The sequence below is a fragment of the Cetorhinus maximus genome, chromosome 12 (assembly GCF_964194155.1).
Source record: "Cetorhinus maximus chromosome 12, sCetMax3.hap1.1, whole genome shotgun sequence".
NCBI classification, from domain to species: Eukaryota; Metazoa; Chordata; class Chondrichthyes; order Lamniformes; family Cetorhinidae; genus Cetorhinus; species Cetorhinus maximus.
Window position 1 is genome coordinate 124938122 of NC_135890.1, and position 20135 is coordinate 124958256.

The window sequence follows — 20135 nt, forward strand, 5'->3', positions numbered from 1 at the left end:
GACCTGTTAAAAAGCAATTGAGGCAATCAGCTGAGCTGCCCATCCAACCTTAAGGTTGGCAGGCAGGCAAAGAGCCCAGGCAGCCTTCACATCTTTTGTGGAACCTCATCCACGGGCGGGATGAGGTTTCATGAATGATTTAAAATTTTCAGAAAAATTTTTATTAAACTTAATGGACATGTCCCAGCTCATGTGATAGTTTCACATGAGGAGACACGCCATAAAAATTTTTGCAACACTTTATTAAACTGTTTAAAGTTAAAACTAATCTCCCTGAGGGACTCCTGATTCAGGCAACCCCCACCCCCCCCGCCCGCACAAGGAGCGCACAGCGCTTCCAGGCGCATGTCACTCTGGACGGCCCTTAATTGACCCATCCACGTAAAATGGCAGTGCCCAGCCAATCGGGGGCACCGATCAGCTGTGCGCCCGCCCCCGCACAACCCCCTGATGGGGAAAATTCCCCCCTGTGTCTGGCACCCTGAGTGCCAGGAGCATTTTGTAGATTTCAAATTTTAATATTTGGAATCTATTGTTAATGTTTAGTTATACTTAAAATGTGTACATAAATAATTTCATTAAACTTTAAAAGAAATTGGGTCAATAACTGGTGTTAATGGATGCTCTTAATTCCCACAAAATGTTGATGTAAGTCTATGACTTGAATGGTCCCATGCAGTGGCAAATCTTCAGTTACCTCCATTCAGCTCCTGCAGAAATGCTGCAAGAGATTCGAAAAGTATAAATTATTTATGTCATCTCCTTCCAGTAATCTTTGAGTATAAGTGAGGATCCTGTCCCCTGCAAGCAAATATTGATTAGTATTGATTACCTGAAGTATTTCGATGCATTATTTAGATTTCTCTGGTACCCTCTGACATCATTCTTTTTAGTGTTTCTGTTATATACAGCCGCCCTTTGTCAGATATTGTAAATCTGTGAAACATTTTCTCACCAAGCTCTGATTCTGAGATACTGAAATCCCAGCTCAGATCCACTGGGTGTTCATGCAAAGTCTTTAAGCTCACTCACCCTGCTAGTAGTTTTGCAGATTGCAGCTAGATATGCGGGGATTGGGAGTCTTGGGAACTAAGGGAAGGACTCAAACTCAGCACTAGATCAGTGAAAAGTTATTTAGCTGGGTGTTGCTCAGTTATGATTAGTGAAGGGTTACTGAGGAGGAGTTAAATCCTAAATTGGTTAAAAATGAAATACATTACAATAAAAAAGGGGAAATATTAGAGCAATTAGATAAGCTAAAGAAAGTGGAATTGCTGGGGTCTGACATTCAAGGATCCTGAGAGAAATGGCAGGGGGGTGGGGTGGGGGTGGGGGGTGGGTGGGAGGGAACGAACGACAGAGGTCCTAGAGATTATGTGGCTGATTTAAACTTGGGAGAAGAATGTGACTATAAAGTAGCCCCTCACCTGGGGTGGGTGGACCTCCGGTGCCTGTTTTGAGGTAAGTTACAATGATTGTGAGGTTGAACATGTTGAGAACACAGCATGCATTAACCCAACCCATCCTGCCAACTAACATTTTTGTGGCTCATATGCCTTCACAGCAGTGGATAGGCTGGGTTAAAACCTGCCCTAGTCTATTGAGAATGGGCAAGAGGCGAAGGACTGGAGAGTGGCCAGTGTAAAACCCAGTGTCAGAAAGTGGGAAGAGGTAACCTTGGTAATCACAGGAAAGTTATTTTAACATCTGCACTAGGAAAATAGTTTTCTTAAATTAAAATGAAATTATGAAATATCTGTATCAAGAACGAATAATGAGAAGCAGTCAACATGGATTTCAAAAAGCAAGTTTGTGTTTGATTTAGAATTCTTTGGGGAGGTGATAGATATTGAGAATGGCAGGATATACAGTGAAAGCAGTGTACACGCAGGAAGAGTCATACGGACTCGAAACGTTAATTCTGTTCCTCTCTCCACAGATGCTGCCAGACCGGCTGAGCTTTTCTAGCATTTTTGTTTTTATTTCAGTGGCAAGGAATCACACAGGAGAAGGATTAATGGTTTTGGAGTTAGGAGGATGGTAGAGAATTGTTACAAAACTTCTTATCAGTAGGGAAACAGAGTAGGAGCTCAGGGCAATTTCTCAGCATGATTGGAAGTGGATGATGGAGTTTGGATTAACAGATTAACTGGTCATTAACCTTGACGCTATTTGTGGGATCTTGCTGTGTGTGGATGAGTTGCTATGTTTGCCCACAAGACAACTAACTACACTTTAAAAGGAACTCATTAATTGTAACGAATGTGAAATGCAACTTTCGTCTTTCAAATGCAAAAACTAGTCATTATGGCTTAATTTCACATTTTTGTGCTTTGTTGCTGAAGGCTAATTTACAATGGATAATCAGTGAGAAGTGCTTAGCTTTCACAAAGTGTAAAATGTTCCCTCAAAAGATGAATAACCAACCCTTCCTGCATTTCATCTACCATCAGGCATTCCAATGTCACTGGCAACCCTGCAGTTATTTAATGGAGTTTATGGCACAAGACTGATGAAATTGTCCCCATTGAACCTAGTATATTAGGTAGAAGCAACAATATTTCATTAATGGTATCAGGTACGGTGTGGGTACATGACATGAGTTTACAATTAGTCAGGTGTTTCTCACGTGTCGGTGCAGACTCGATGGGCCGAAGGGCCTCTTCTGCACTGTGATTTTGTGTTTCTGAATTAGCTCTACTACACTTTTCACAGGAAATATTTCTCTGGAGAAAAGCAAGCGAGTGAAGCCGTGCCATTGGCTCCCAGATCAAGGCTGGGAGGATATTATCCGTCTAGCAGAGGCTTTCCCAGAGAAGTTTGGAACACTTGCAGCTGATTTGCAAATGCATCATGCAGCTTGGCAAGCGGTAAGTAATAAACTCACTGCCATTTCAAAAGCCTAGTGATGGAGACAATCTAACAAATGGTGATATCAAAGGCTTATAGAGCAAAGGCAGGCAACTGGAATTGAGAAGCAGATCAACACTGATCTAATTTAATGATATCACAGGGGCTGAATGGCCTCTTCTATTCCTGTGTAATGAGAAACACTGCAGAATTGTGAAATCAACACAGTTGGGAATGGGAAACTGAGCTCATCATAGTACCAGCAATAGTTGCATACTTGAAATTCTTCATCACCTCTTTTGTTTGTCACATAGTGCAGTGCAATTGTTAACAGATGGCTTGGATGAGCTTTGGTTCCAATTTTCTCCCAACTATCTTACATTGGAGAATGGTTCTGTAGGTGGTAGCAGTGCATTGATCCGCCAGTGCATGACGCTGTGCAGTGCTGGGTCAAAGCTTTAATCCCCTCCTGCTCTTACCCTTGAAACTGAGAAAATGCTGATTACTACTTATTGGATGACACTGTGCTGCCTTTAGGATGAATAAAGTGTGACATGTTTCTTTTTGATAAAGCACACTTCAAGGAATCTGTTAAAAGTGAAGAACACGGTAAGCAGTCAACCTGAAATTGTGCACATAGCTTTGTGCATTTAAAATTACAGATGCAGGCGAATTTGAATTAAGACCATAGGTTGAGTGGATGAGATGTGAGTTGTAGCTTGAGTGCATGGCCGTTGGTGGCAGCAAAAGGACATTGAGTCATAAGCAGTTCATTGGGATGGCTCCAGACTCCAAAGGCCTTTAGGTCCAGACGCTGACATCAGGATCAAGTGGAGGTCTTTGTTGTCAAACACTAGCTGCCATAGTTTGTAGAAGGCTGTGCTGGCGCAGCTGATCTGGTGTTGAATCTCCTCATCAATGGTGATCTTCTGAGAGAGTGGGAAATAGTCACCCGACAGTGATTTTCCTGGATTAGCCAATTAGTGGCCAGAGGGTAGAGTTACTGTCTGGGCTGGCTCGCAAATGTGGAGGGCCAATAGGAGGCACCACATATCATAAAGGGTTGAAGCCTGCAGTTAAGGTAATGGAGAGAGAGAGAGAGAGTTCGCCTCCAACTGACCAACTTTTTAAACTTTTAAATTTAAAAACGGCCTCAGAAACTCTCGGTGCAGAAGAGGCTCTTCGGCCCATCGAGTCTGCACCAACACGTGAGAAACACCTGACCTACCTACCTAATCCCATTTACCAGCCCTTGGCCCATAGCCTTGAATGTTATGACGTGCCAAGTGCTCATCCAGGTACTTTTTAACGGATGTGAGGCAACCTGCCTCCACCACCCTCCCAGGCAGCGCATTCCAGACCATCACCACCCTCTGGGTAAAAAGGTTTTTCCTCACATCCCCCCCCTAAACCTCCTGCCCCTCACCTTGAACTTGTGTCCCCTCGTGACTGACCCTTCAACCAAGGGGAACAGCTGCTCCCTATCTACCCTGTCCATGCCCCTCATAATCTTGTACACCTCGATCAGGTCGCCCCTCAGTCTTTGCTCCAGCGAAAACAACCCAAGTCTATCCAACCTCTCTTCATAACTAAATGTTTCATCCCAGGCAACATCCTGGTGAATCTCCTCTGCACCCCCTCCAGTGCAATCACATCCTTCCTACAATGTGGCAACCAGAACTGCACACAGTACTCCAGCTGTGGCCTCACCAAGGTTCTATACAACTCCAACATGACCTCCCTACTTTTGTAATCTATGCCTCGATTGATAAAGGCAAGTGTCCCATATGCCTTTATCACCACCCCACTAACATGCCTCTCTGCCTTCAGAGATCTATGGACACACACGCCAAGGTCCCTTTGTCCCTTGGAACTTCTGAGTGTCATGCCGTTCATTGAATACTTCCTTGTCAAATTACTCCTTCCAAAGTGTATCACCTCACACTTTTCAGGGTTAAATTCCATCTGCCACTTACCTGCCCATTTGACCATCCCATCTATATCTTCCTGTAACCCAAGACACTCAACCTTATTATTAACCACCCGGCCAATCTTTGTGTCATCCGCAAACTTACTAATCCTACACCCCACATAGTCACCTATGTCATTTATATAAATGACGAATAATAGGGGACCCAGCACAGATCCCTGTGGTTCACCACTGGACACTGGCTTCCAGTCACTAAAGCATCCTTCTGTCATCACCCTCTGTCTCCTACAACTAAGCCAATTTTGAATCTACCTTAACAAATTACCCTGTATCCCATGTGCATTTGCCTTTTTTATAAATCTCCCATGTGGGACCTTATCAAAGGCTTTGCTGAAATCCATATAAACTACATCAACTGCACTAACCTCATCTACACACCTGGTCACCTCCTCAAAAAATTCAATCAAATTTGTTAGGCATGATCTCCCTCTCACAAAGCCATGCTGACTATCCCTGATCAAACCTTGCCTCTCCAAGTGGAGATAGATTCCCTCCTTCAGAAATTTCTCCAATAGTTTCCCTACCAGTGACCACAGTTAAGGCCATGCAGGCCTCAAAGGCTGCCTGGAGCATTGCCCTCCCTGTCTGCTGCCAGGAGGCCACCTCGAGGTAGCTTGCCTAGTCCTCAAGGCTTTGGGGGTCCCACAAGCTGAGTGGAAAATTCTATTGTGCCTCTGACAATCCTTTAAGGAGCTCAGTTACTCGTTGTTTACAGGTGGGCAGCCCTGCCAACCCCCCATCCCACCTTGGGGAAAATGGCATGCCAGACGGCAGTGTGAATTTTTGCATTCGCCTGCCTCCATGCTCGCCCTGATTAGTGCTAAAATTCCTGCCCCTAGCGAAGGCTATTTAATCCTGAAAAGGTGTCATCATCATCGTCAGCTTATGGTGAATAGACATCCTGGTTTTTCATTAAACCACCCGGTGTCCCAACAATTTGCTCAAAATAGCTCAAATGCCCCAGTTGAAGCTTTTCCCTCTTTATATGAACTATATCAAAGATTCCCATCAGCACCTTACCTTTTCACACAGCATCCCCACCCCTCTCCATTTACTATCAGCAAACCCAAAAAATCTCTCTCGGCTGCACCCTGCAAATCGGAATGCTGCCCACTCACTGACCATTAAGCGACTGCACTGGAATGCTCCAACATGTGCAGAAATCCTTCTCACCAGCATCCAGAGCTGGCACCGGGGTAAATTCTTCTTCACTCAAAATAGGTTGGTTCTCATAGGGACAGCTTTTCACTACCCTGATTGGTTCATCTTTCAGTGCCCTGATTGGCCATTCAGAGTGTTCTGACACAATAGCCAATCAGGGATTTCATAAGGAGGCAAGCAGGGGAGAGCTGGAGGCCAGTGGGGGGAGAGTCGGAGGACATTCAGGGGAGAGTTGGAAGACATTCAGGTGGAGAGTCAGAGGCCAGTGGATGAGGCATGGATTTATAGGAGTTACTGGGGGATAATTTATAGGAGTTACTGGGGGATAATTTATAGGAGTTACTGGGGGATAATTTATAGGAGTTACTGGGGGATAATTTATAGGAGTTACTGGGGGATAATTTATAGGAGTTACTGGGGGATAATTTATAGGAGTTACTGGGGGATAATTTATAGGAGTTACTGGGGGATAATTTATAGGAGTTACTGGGGGATAATTTATAGGAGTTACTGGGGGATAATTTATAGGAGTTACTGGGGGATAATTTATAGGAGTTACTGGGGGATAATTTATAGGAGTTACTGGGGGATAATTTATCCTCGTGACCTATAAATTAACCCCACCAGCATCTGGGAGCTGGGAGGGAATCAGCCTCTGGGTGATGACAGAAGATTTCAGTGGTGTCTGCCAACCGCAGGCTGCACTTGAAGAGGTAATCGAACTGTGGCAATTGGTAAAACACCAGTCAGTGCTCAGGAAGGTGGCAGGCAAGTTCGGTTGAGACATGGCATGTTCAATCAAATGTTTCATTTGAAAGATCGCATGCTTTCCTGCTGGTGGCTTTGGGTGCAAACAAAAACCCCCATGTTCACTAGTTTAAAATCTAGCTTCTGGCTGAAAATGTCTATTGTTAGAACCCAGTGGGCAAGTGAAAATAAATGAGGATTTTAAATAGAGATTATTCATTGTGCGTTGCACAGTGAAGTTAGAGTGGAATAGTGGATTCAGTGATCTAGCGACAAGCGAAGCCTTGCTCCGGTTTTTTAAGAAAATGAGGCAGAGATGTCATTGACAAAAATGTTTTTGGTTTGTAACTGCTTCCTTCAATAATTGGATGTCTTAATAGGGTTGCCAATTCTGGCTGAACATATTCTGGGAGATGTCACCACATGACTCCTACCTCAACTGCCCCTCCAACAGACTCCTGCCATTGGTCACCCAGCATGTGCATCATCACGGACCCCACCTTTCCAAGGCTTTTCAATGTGTCTTAGTTTTGAGTTTTGAAAATCAGGTCACTGTAAATCAGCTGTCCATCAATTTGAGGATGACAAAACAAAAACAGAATTACCTGGAAAAACTCAGCAGGTCTGGCAGCATCGGCAGGGAAGAAAAGAGAAACGTCAACTCTTTTCTTCTCTGCCGATGCTGCCAGACCTGCTGAGTTTTTCCAGGTAATTCTGTTTTTGTTTTGGATCTCCAGCATCCGCAGTAGTTTTTTGTTTTTATAATTTGAGGATGACGTTCACTCAGGGTCGCAAGTTTCTGCCATGGGTTTTCATGTGACTGAACAGGCTGATTCTCGACCTGCAGACCTTTGGGCACATGGCGCAGGATGTCCCACAAGGCAGTGGGATTCAGTGTTCAAGATTTGCTTCCTTTTCTTTCCTTCTGTGCTACCGCTCTGCCTCATCATTAAGACATTGGAACTCAAAGCGCGTTGCAGCTTGATGGACAAATTGTCACCATTTTGAACAATTGGTTGCAAGCTCCTCCCAGTCATTAATGTCAATGCTGGCACCCTCCTAGGAGAGCTTCAGAGTAAAGGGCTTTGTAGCATTTTCTTAGTTTCTTTACGGTCCCCCTCCAACGCCCCCAATCCCTGGAATGTTGGCCATTTCAGAGTTAAGAAAACAAGACCTGGTGGGGGAGATGCTTTTCAGCCATCTGGACACAGTGTTCAGTCCATTGTAGTTGATTTTTCAGGAGTTTTGCCTGAATACTTGTGGAGTGGCTTCAAAAATGACACTAGCATTTGTTTGACGGTCCTCCCCTGAATCCAGAGGATGTGGCGGAGGCATTGCTTTTGGAATTTCTCTAGCTCTCTTCTGTGATGCTGATACGCAGTCCAGTCTCATTGAAGTACAGGAGTGTGGTGATGACAACTGCTCTGTACACTTGGACTTTTGTTGACTTGCGGAGGTCATTGTTGTCAAACACTTGCTGCTGTAGTTTGTAGAAGGCTGAGCTGGTGCAGCTGATTCCGTCTTGGATCTCCTGGTCAATGGTGGCCTTTTGAGATAGATGGCTGCCAAGGTGTGGGAAGTGCTCAACGTATTCCAGAGTCCGTTGTTCAACATATATGGGAGGTGGAATATTTCCCTGACCAGATGTGGGTTGATATGAGATTTGTTCTGACAACATTTAAAGATAGGCAGCATTGAAGAGAACATGAGTGGCTTGCAAATCTGGTGCAGAGTGGGCAACGACACTGCGGTATGGTGGTCAGTTTAGTTTTGGCACTGAGGCAACTGATGTTAGAGTTTTCCATCTAGGCAGTACTTATTGCTGACACCAGAGGACAGCTGATCTTGATGAGGCAAATAGTCACCGTCAGATTGTAAACAGTATGGGGGCTATCACACAGCCTTGCTTGACCCCAGTTCGGATTTGGAAAGGGACTGTCTCAGATCTCCCACTCAAGACAGTTGAAGCCAAATCATCATGAAGCACTTGCAGCATTGTGATGAAATTTTTTGGACATCCAAATCTCTGGAGCAAAATCCACAGAGCCTCAGTTTACTGAGTGAAATGATTTGGCCGGTTCAATGAATACAATGAAGAGTTCCTGGTGGTGTTCTCCACATCTTTCTTGAATTTGTCTGGCAACAAAGACCACGTCAGAGGTTCCTCTGGAAAGTCTAAAGCCACACTGTCTCTGGGAGGATTTCCTCAGGCACAGGAAGTAGGCGATTCAGGAGAACGTGTGTCAGGATTTTCCCTGCTACAGACAAGAGGGAGATACCTCATAGTTTCCACAGCATGATTTATCTCCCTTGAAGATAGTTACAATTGCCGAATTCCTAAAGTTGCAGGGGAGTTCTTTTCCCTCCCAAATCTGTAAGGGTGAGTGCATGGGGTCTTGATATGAGCAAAAGTCCACCAGCCTTGAAGTCCTCAGCTGGAATATTCACTGCATTATTTATACATTTTTATCCTCTCCTCAGCTTATTTTTCTTCCATTTCAACAGTCCCCATGTATGTTTAATTTCTCAGGTAGGTGAATGTTTCTCAAGAGGGAAGGGAGAAATGAAATGAATTTAGAAGGGAGGAGCCCAAAGGTTTGAGTGCATGGAAGTAACTGTTGTGCCAGGAGAGCAATAGGTAGCCACCTGTGATGAGGTGAGTGTGGGACAAGTAGACACGGTCTCTCCCAGTGGGGAAGCTGAGCTTGGTCACTCAGGAGCACTACCATTCACCATTAGAGAACTGTGGACTGGATCTCTGCTTGGTGCTCATCAATTTGAAAATGCTAATAATGAAATGAATATATTACATTCCTGTTTAATTTTAATGCTAAAATGGTTTAGTTCACTGTTGCATCCAAGTAAACTTTGAATTCTGACACTGAACATCTCCATGCACACATGCAATGGTGATTAGTTGTATGTTTTGTTCTGTGCTGTTTCTCCCAGTGGTATGACCTTGATGCCCCAGAACAAGTTGAATTCCCTCTCCAGTACAAGAGCAGTTTGGATAATTTCCAGAAGCTACTTTTGCTGCGCTGTTTTCGGGTCGATCGTGTTTACCGTGCAGTAATGGACTACATCACAATCACAATGGGAGAAAAGTAAGTGATTGAATTACCACATTACCTGGGCAAGGAATCATCACATGGCAGCTGCAGAAAAATTAAATACCAATTACCTGACCATAAAAATGGATCAGGTTTCAGCACAGGTAGAGCCTCGGACATATCTGGTAGATATTTATTCTTTTAACGTTTTGATTACTGAATGTCTTTGAAGCTTTACAAATACACATTTTCTAACAAACGAGCTAAAGGGACACTGCTTTTAAATTCATGTATATGAGATAGTGCAATTACAGAAATGTGAAGAGCCATTCCTTAATCCGCAGCTTTTTTTGTTTTAATGTGCTTGGCTATGGGCTCTATTTGACTGCAGAAATGATACTGCAGCCTTTCAAGCTGAGATATTTATGTAGAATAATGAAGCATCAAGCACAAAGCTGGGATCATCTTGTTCTGTATGAGTTTACTGGAAGAATAGGGCCAAATTAAGCCGTTTACAACAGTCATAAATGACCCCTTTTTGGAATTGCCGATGACTTTTCCAGTTAACAATACATTTGTATGCTGGTAAGCAGGATTTATTTTATTGAAATGACTATATCTGGACGGCTGTTACTGTGCTGTAGCGGTGCAGTGTTGGTTCAGGAATATCACGTGGCAGTCGGTAATCTGAGTGAGTTTCTTAACACAATTAGAACCCACTCTAAATAATAGATACAGGAAAACAGCAGATGTGTCCCTCTAGCAACAGAGTAAATTAGAAAGGGTTTCTCCAGAATAAGCCCTCCTGTATTTATCTCATTAAGAAGCTTTAACCCATGTTTGGTTTTATGAACATACAAAATAGGAGCAGGAGTAGGCCATTCGGTACTTCGAACCTGCTCCGCCATTCAGTAAGATCATGGCTGATCTGCTTGTGTTTCGAGTTCCATATTCCCATTTACCCTCAATAACCTTAGATTCTTGCTCGGCAAGGAAATCAATCTACCTCTGCTTTAAAAATATTCAGTGACCCCTGCCTCCGCCACTTTTTAAAAAATTCATTCACGGGATGTGAACTTCGCTGGCTGGGCCAGCATTTATTGCCCTTGAGAAGGTGGTGGTGAGCGGCCTTCTTGAATCGCTGCAGTTCATGTGATGTAGGTACATCCACAGTGCTGTTAGGAAGGGAGTTCCAGGATTTTTACCCAGCGACAGTGAAGGAACTGAGATATATTTCCAAGTCAGAATGGTGAGTGACTTGGAGGGGAGCTTCTAGGTGGTGGTGTTCCCATCTATCTGCTGCCCTTGGCCTTCTAGATGGTAGCGGTCGTGGGTTTGGAGGGTGCTGTTGAAGGAGCATCGGTGCATTCCTGCAGTGCATTTTGTAGATGGTACACACTGCTGCTACTGTGCGTCGGTGATGGAGGGAGTGAATGTTTGTGGATGGGCTGCTTTGTTCTGGACGGTGTCAAGCTTCTTGAGTGTTGTGGGAACTGCACTCATCCAAGCAAATGGGGAGTATTCCATCACACTCCTGGCTTCTGCCTTGTAGATGGTGGACAGGCCTTGAGGAGTCAGGAGGTAGGTTACTTGTTGCATGATTCCTAGCCTCTGACATGCTCTTGTAGCCATAGTATTTATATGGCTAGTCCAGTTCAGTTTCTGGTCAATGGTAACTCCCAGGTTGTTGATAGTGGGGCATTCAGTGATGGTAATGCCATTGAACATCAAGAAATGATGGTTGGGCGCTCTCTTGTTGAAGATGGTCATTGCCTGACACTTGTGTGGTGTGAATGTCACTTGCCACTTGTCAGCCCTAGCCTGGATATTGTCCAGGTCTTGCTGCATTTGTACATGGACTGCTTCAGTATCTGAGGAGTCGCGAATGGTGTTGAACATTGTGCAATCACCAGCGAACAGCCCCACTTCTGACCTTATGATGGAAGGAAGGTCATTGATGAAGCAGCTGAAGGTTGTTGGGCCAAGGACACTACCCTGAGAAACTCCTGCAGTGATGTCCTGGAGCTGAGATGATTGACCTCCAACAACCACAACCAGCTTCCTTTGTGCTAGGTATGACTCCAGGCAGCGGAGAGTTTTCCCCCTGATTCCCATTGAGTCCAGTTTAGCTAGGACTCCTTGATGCCACTCTCGGTCAAATGTGGCCTTGATGTCGAGAGCAAGCAGTCTCACCTCACCTCAGGAGTTCATCTCTTTTGTCCATGTTTGAACCAAGGCTGTAATGAGGTCAGGAGCTGATTGGCCCTGGCGGAACCCAAACTGGGTGTCAGTGAGCAGGTTATTGCTAAGCAAGCACTGCTTGATAGCACTGTTGATGACCCCTTCCCATTACTTTAGTGATGATGGAGAGTAGACTGATGTGTCGGTAATTGGCTGGGTTGGATTTGTCCTGCTTTTTGTGCACAGGACATTCCTGGGCAATTTACCCCATTGCCAGGTAGATGCCAGTGTTGTACCTGTACTGGAACAGCTTGTCTAGGGGCGCGGCAAGTTCTGGAGCACAAGCCTTCAGCACTATTACCGGAATATTGTCAGGGCCCATAACCTTTGCAGTATCCAGTGCCTTCAGCCGTTTCTTGATATCATGTGGAGTGAATCGAATTGGCTGAAGACTGGCATCCGTGATGCAGGGGACCTCCGGAGGAGGCTGAGATGGATCATCCACTCGGCACTTCTGGCTGAAGATTGTGGCAAATGCTTCAGCCTTATCTTTTGCACTGATGTGCTGGGCTCCTCCATCATTGAGGATGGGGATATTTGTGGAGTCTCTCCTCCAAATGAGTTGTTTAATTGTCCACCACCATCCATAACTGGATGTGGCAGGACTGCAGAGCTTAGATCTAATCCATTGATTGTGGGATCGCTTAGCTCTGTCTATCACTTGCTGCTTATGCTGTTTGGCATGTAAGTAGTCCTGTGTTGTAGCTTCACCAGGTTGACACCTCATTTTTAGCTATGCCTGGTGCTGCTCCTGGCATGTCCCTCTGCACTTTTCATTGAACCAGGGTTGATCCCCTGGCTTGATGGTAATGTTAGAGTGGGGGATATGTCGGGCCATGAGGTTACAGATTGTGTTCAAGTACAATTCTGCTGCTGCTGATGGCCAGTGTTGAGCTGCTGGATCTGTTCAAATCCATCCCATTTAGCACAGTGGCAGCGCCACCTTCTGAGGCAGAGAGTTCCAAAGTTGCACAACCCTCAGAAAAAATTTCTCCTCATTTCTGTCTTATAACGGCAATCCCTAATTTTAAAATAGTGCCCCCCCAGTTCTGGACTCCCCCACAAGGAAACATCCTTTCCATGTCCACCTTGTCAAGACTATTCAGGATCTTATATACTTCAATCAAGTTTTATGGATCTTTGTTTTGCTGCTAATAATCTGTCCAGTGTATGACTTTCTGGCAAAATCACAGTGTAACAAAAAGCTAATTCAGTAGTCTGTTAGCATCTTGTTAGCTTCATTAGGTGTACAGTCTTTTTATAACACAGAACTGCCAAAGAAAAACAATATTAAATGTCATTAACTAAACATGCTTGAATTCTTAATTATCCAGTTTGATAACACATGCATGAGGTGCTGATTTAATCCATTTCCATTTTCACCAGGTTTGTTCAACCACCCGTCATTAGTTTTGAGGCCATCCTTGAACAAAGCACAGCAAATTCTCCCATTGTCTTCATCCTGAGCCCTGGCTCTGACCCAGCTTCTGACCTCTTAAAGCTGGCTGAGAGGTCAGGTTTTGGAACAAGTAGACTTAAATTCCTTGCTATGGGACAAGGGCAAGAAAAGGTATGTAAACCATGTCTTTTGGGGTAGAATGGAGAAAGTTCATTGCATTTTAACTGGGCATTTGTGTTTAAAACCATTGAGAGGGTCTAATTACTTTGGGGTATACCACCAATACTGTCTCTCAGCTCTGTCATCAGAGCTTCAGCCATTATATGTTTATTCAGCTGTACCTGTTCTGCTTCTTGGAGTACAAGCACTGTCGCCTTGCCTACACATCACAGCCCAAGTTTACATGCCATATATCCACACATAGGCAGTATGGTGTTTCCAGGTACCCTGAGATCTGGGGTAAATGGAAGCTTGAGCAAGGTGGGGTGGAGTAACGCATTTACATTGTGGTATATCTATGCAATATGAAGCAGCTTCTTTATTTCCAGCTTTTTCCCTTACTTTCCTCAAGGTGTTGATCCCTGCCTGGAATTGGCTCCACAAAGTTCTATTAGCTTGCTTCAATATTCATTCTTTATACATGAGCCTGGATGAGTTATTTTTGCCCAGGGAGGCCTTCACAGCTCAGTCTGAACCATTCTTTCCTGGCATGCATACATGTGCACTTTCTGACAGATGATACTGGGGAGTGACCAGGAAGTAGGAACCTTGGTTCGCTGATTGTCCAAGGCTACTGTGCTGCTATACCCACACAGCCTGAGATAGGCAGCAACCCATGCTCCTGTGGGATCAACAAGAACCAGGGCTGAGGCCTGGAATCTTGGTCTGTTTGGCTCAATACCTCACCAAAGCCTAGACATCACTGTTGGAGATATTAACAGATGAATGTTTAATGTGTTTTATGGCACGCTTCTGTCCACTATTTTAACCCATTTAAAATAAACTTGATACTGCCCTCATTGAAATGTAGATAGAAAAATATCAAATTAAAGATGTATTTGTGTCAACAAGATGGAATTAACTCTCATAAGATACTTGTGTTATTGCAGTTTACTGTATTCCCTCATTGCAAAAATAAGTACAGCATTCCAATAACACTGAAGGACGTACGTGCGACTTTGACCACAATGTGTAAATATGTGAGGTGTTCCTTTCCCCTCTCTTTGGCAGGTAGCGCTGCAGTTGTTGGAGACGGCTGTAGCCCGTGGACAGTGGCTAATGTTGCAGAACTGTCACCTCCTTGTAAAATGGCTGAAAGAACTGGAGAAAGCTCTGGAAATGATACACAAGCCCCATCCTGACTTCCGCTTGTGGCTCACCACGGACCCAATCCAAGACTTTCCAATTGGAATACTTCAGAACTCACTTAAGGTACATTCAGAAATCCTAGTGCTCCAATATTTAGACAAGTAAAAAGGATGAAGTTGAAATAATGTATTTACAGCACTAGTATTTCTCCACCTCTGTTGAAGGCAACCCTTAAAATTGGCCTTGGTGCTGGCAATCTCCAGTGCCTTGCCCAAGTGCCTATTTCTTCTGTTATCGGCCTAGTCTTAATGTACAGGATATAATTTCCAAATGTGTGGACAACACGAAAATTGGAAGCATTGTGAGCTTGAGGATGGTAGTGTAGGACTTCAAAAGGATATAGACAGGTTGGTGGACAAGCAGGGCATGAAATTCAATGCAGAGAAGAGTAAAAAGTGAGATTCATTTTGGTAGGAAGAATGACAAGATAAAATGAAAGGTACAACTCTAAAGTGGGTGCTGGAGCAAAGAGACTTGGGTGTGTGTGTGCATGAATCATTGAAGATGGCAGGACAGGTTGAAAGAGTAGTTTAATAAAGCATACAGTATCCTGAGCCTTATAAGTAGGGGCATAGATTACAAAAGCAAGGAAATTATATTAAACTGGTTTGGCCTCAGCTGGATTATTGCGTCCAGGTCTGGGTGCCGCACTTTAGGATGGATGTGAAGGCATTAGAGAGAATGCAGGAAAGATTCAAGAGAATGGTTCCGGGGTGAGAGACTTCAATTACGTGGATAGATTGGAGAAGCTGGGACTGCATACTTCGGTCTCTGTGGCCCATCTCCACCGCTGCTTCAACTGCTGAAATCCTCATTCATGCCTTTATAGTCTCGACTATTTCAACACTATCCTGGCTGGTGTCTCACATTCCACCCTCTAAACTTGAGCTCATCCAAAAATCTGCTCCCTGTGTCCTAAGACTCACCAAGTCCCATTCACCCATTCATCACCCTTGTGCTTGCTGACCTACATTGACTCCCAGGCCATCAATACCTCGATTTTAAAATTCTCATCCTTGTTTTAAAATCCCATATGACCTCACTCCTTACCTGTAATCACCTCCAGCTCCTCAAACCTCTGAGATCTCTGTGCTACTCCGGTCCTGGCCTCTTGTTCATCCCCAATTTTAATCACTGCACCTCTGATGGCCACCACTGTGTCTTCAGCTACGTGGGCCCTAAACTCTGGAATTCCCTCGCCAAACCTTTTTGTCTCATTACCTGTCTTTCCTCCTATGAGGCAGTCCTTAAAATTTATCTCTTTGACCAAACTTTTGGTCACCTGTCCCAATATCTCCATTAAGGCATTGCTGGACTGGGAGCCAATGTAGGTCAGCAAGCACAAGGGTGATTAATGGTGAATGGGACTTGATGTGTCAAATTTTGTTTGATTACTTTCCTGTGAAGTGCCTTGGGATGTTTTACAATATAAATACAAGTTTTTGCTGTTACCTGAAGAAGCATTTTTCAGATCCTTATGATCCAACTCCTAAGTTACTTATTTATCAGCTTTGTTTAGCAGGTTATTATTACTGTGCTGCTCAGTCAGTATTCCAATAACAAAATATTATTGCATAACTGCGCTCCAACAGTAACAGCAGCTGGTTCACTACCTTCGAACCATTAATAATACTGGTCACTGCTCTCTATCCAGTAATAATACCCTGTTTACTAGCCACTAACAAGTAACAAAATACAGTTCACTATCCTCTAACCAGTAATTATACCTGGCCACTGCAGGTCGTTACAGAACCACCCAATGGTCTGAAGTTGAACATGAGAGCTACTTATTTCAAGATCAGTCAAGAATCCCTGCAAACATGCCCTCACACTGCCTACAAGTCACTCGTCTACGTGCTGGCATTCTTCCATGCTGTTGTCCAGGAGCGAAGAAAATATGGCAAAATTGGATGGAATGTGTCATATGATTTCAATGAGTCTGATTTCCTGGTAAAGTGGCTTCTGGATTTAACTTTCCTTCCATGTATCCTTTTAACTTATACATTTTAGCACTGATGTAAAACAAAACTGAAATTTCCCTGGTCCGTTGTCTCTTAGAGATGATGTAAGTAGGGAGAAATAATTTTGTTTGTGAGTCGGAGGTCCCAGCAGACACCCTTGACAATGCAAGCTAAACACAATGTTATTCTAATCTCTAGATAGAAGGCAGGAGCAAAACATAATTCTGTAGTTCAGAACATAGTTCTGTCGTAAGCTAACTATAAGGAAGTCCACAACCAGCTCCATCCCGATGCACTGACATCCCTTGACAGAATGGTTAAAATTAAGAACTTGGTGTGTGGGGAAATGGGGAGGCAAGTCCCTGTGTTAGGATGCCCTGCCCTACCCTGGTGTTTCAGTATCAGCTTGCTATGTTGCCATGCTACAGCAGCATATACATTACATTCATTAGGCTGTGACTGGAAGCAAGCTCAGTGCTGTGGAAAAGCTGGGGGGGTTTCAGGATACAATACAAATCAACATTAAAAAAAACAAATGGAATTCAGATATCACAAAACATAAAAATATAAAAGCCAAGAGGTAATGATGAGCTTAAATAAAACTGTAACTCATTTAGAACACCATATGCAGTAGATCCACACTAAGAAGGAAGTTGAGGCTTTAGAGAAGTACAATGCAGCTTCACTGGAATACTCCCTGTAATTGGAGAATACAGATATGACAAAAGACTTGAAAAATGTGGTCCTTTTTGTTTTCTAACAATGAAGATTACAGGGTGATAGATGCAGATTCCAGTAGTTGAAGGGTCAGGAACAAGGGCCTGTAGATGGAAGATTAAAGGTATTTCCAAGTCAGGATGGTGTGTGGCTTGGAGGGGAACTTGGAGGTGATGGTGTTCCCGTGCTTCTGCTGCCCTTGCCCTTCTAGGTGACAGAGGTCGCGGGTTTGGAAGGTGCTGTCGAAGAAGCCTTGTTGAGTTCCTGCTGTGCACCTTGGAGATGGTACACTGTGCGTCGATGGTGCAAGGATTGAATATTTAAGGTGGTGGATGGGGTGCCGATTAAGCAGGCTGTTTTGTCCTGGTGTGCTTCTTGAGTACTTGTTGGAGCTGCACTCATCCTGCCACAGTATGGCTTCTGTGTTTCCTATATTACATCAGTCACTGCACTCCAAATGTAATTTTTTGACTTTGGGATGTCATGAGGTTATGAAAGGTGCTATTTAAATGCAAGTCTTTTTTTTAAGACAAATCTGCAATTTGTCACAGCAGTTTCATGAAGTTGTAAAAACAAGTATAACAGTTTAACACAGTGATGTAAATCATATGAATAAGTATCATTTTGTGACATCAGTCTCCATCAGAATGAAAGTTAATCATCTTTTTCTGTCTATTTTCAATCTGTTTGTCAATTACAAAGTTTTTTCACAAAGACACAAAATGGAAACTCATCTGTCTGTCTGTTTGTTCATGTACCTCAGGTCTGTATGGAGATTCTGAACACTTACCTGACAAAGGCTTTTGAACAGAATGACACCAAAATTCCTTGGGGCAGTCTAAAGTATTTAATTGGAGAGGTACAGCGTCTCTTGTCACACCCTTTATTATATTTCAGAGTAAACTGCAACTGGCAATATTGTTTGCTCATTATTTCTGAAAGATTTTAATATGTTTTATTTGGAACTAACTAAAACATTTCTTTCTATGAGATAAAAGTCTGAAAGTATATTCCAGTGCAGCCCTGAGCGAGTGTCACACTGTCAGAGTCAATACTGAGGGGGTGCTGCACTGTCAGACGGGCAGTACTGAGGGAGCGCGCACTGTCGGAAGGTCAGTACTGATGGCGTGCTGCACTGCCGGAGGGTCAGTACTGAGGGGGTGCTGCACTGTCAAACGGGCAGTACAGAGGGAGTGCTGCTCTGTTAAAGGGCAGTACTGAGAGAGCACAGCTGTGTTGAGGGGCAGTACTGAGAGTGCTGTACTATTTGGTGGAGGGGCAGTACTGATGGTGTGTGGCATTGTCAGAGAGGCAATACTGAACTGAGTGAATGCTCCATTGTCAGAGGGCCAGTACTGAGGAAGCGCTGCACTCTCTGGGGGGGTCAATACTGAGGAAGTGTTGGACTGTCAAAGGGGCAGTACTGAAGGAGTGCTGCACTCTTGGAGGGGCAATATTGGGGGAGTGCTGCATTGTCAGAGGGTCAGTATTGAGGGAATACTGCATAGTTGGAGGTGCCATCTTTCAGATGAGGTTTTAAACCGAATCTTGTCCGTTCTCTCAGATGGACATAAAAGGTCCCATGGTACTATATTGAAGAATAGCAGGAGGGCTATCCTTTGAATGACTTGACCGATATTTATCCCTCAATCAACATCACAAAAATAGATTATTTGGTCATTATCACATTGCATTTTGTGGGAGCTTGCTGTATGAAAATTGGCTGCTGAGTTTCCTATGTTACAACAGGGACTACACTTCAGCAGTGCTTCCTTAGCTGTAAAGTACTTTGGGACATTCTGAGATCATGAAAGGTGCTAAATAAATCAAATCTTGCTTTCTTTACTAATTTCCCCAAAGCTACTTTCGCGACCACAATGTCCATAAAGGTCAGAGGCTCTTCATATCTGTGATCTTTGTCCCCTTACAAATTTTGCAAATGAAGGGCAATTAAGAACATTTACTATTTGAATTTAACAAAATTACTGACAATTTTGGCGAAATTGAGTGCCTATTGATGTGGTGACATTTCTGGTGACATTAATAATTAGTGTTCCTGTTCTTTAACTGTGCACAAACTGACAGTATAGCCTTCCTACAAATGGGGAAGAAACTTGTTCTGAGTATTTTGTGCTTTCTACTCTGGAACCGATCCACAGGTTATGTATGGTGGACGATGTATTGACAGCTTTGACCGGCGCATCCTGACTACCTACATGGATGAATTTTTGGGGGACTTCATATTTGACACTTTCCAGCCATTCCATTTCTTCCATAATGATGAAGTTGACTACAAGATACCAGAGGGTGAAATTAAAGATGATTATATAGGTAAATGCTTCTATATAAAATGTAGCATTCCACTGTGAATGGCCTAGGTCCTTGAGAGTCAGCAGCATTCCAGCAACCAACACGATATGTACGTCGGGTTTACAATTATGCTGTAATAGGGTGGACTGTATGTGGTGTGATAGGGTAAGACTGTATGTGGTAGACTTTTTTCTTCTTTTATGGGATGTGGGCATTGCTGGCTAGGCCAGCATGTATTTCCCATTCCTAATTGCCCTTGAGAAGATGGTGGTGAGCTGCCTTCTTGAACCGCTGCAGTCCATGTGGTGTAGGTACACCCACAGTGCCATTAGGGAGGGAGT

At 43.8% G+C, this 20135-nt stretch overlaps 2 protein-coding genes across 2 annotated transcripts in view; one reads left to right on the forward strand and one right to left on the reverse strand.

Annotated features, from left to right (window-relative positions):
• The window catches only part of eif2b1 (eukaryotic translation initiation factor 2B, subunit 1 alpha), a 1065098-nt gene that overhangs the window by 472914 nt on the left and 572049 nt on the right, over positions 1-20135 (reverse strand). The window lies entirely within an intron of this gene.
• dnah10 (dynein axonemal heavy chain 10) overlaps positions 1-20135 on the forward strand; it is a 350590-nt gene that overhangs the window by 307666 nt on the left and 22789 nt on the right. The window contains 7 exon segments of the mRNA XM_078554603.1: positions 2716-2870; positions 9698-9852; positions 13426-13609; positions 14669-14869; positions 16547-16756; positions 18248-18343; positions 19644-19815. Of these exon segments, the coding sequence (XP_078410729.1) occupies positions 2716-2870; positions 9698-9852; positions 13426-13609; positions 14669-14869; positions 16547-16756; positions 18248-18343; positions 19644-19815 (1173 nt within the window).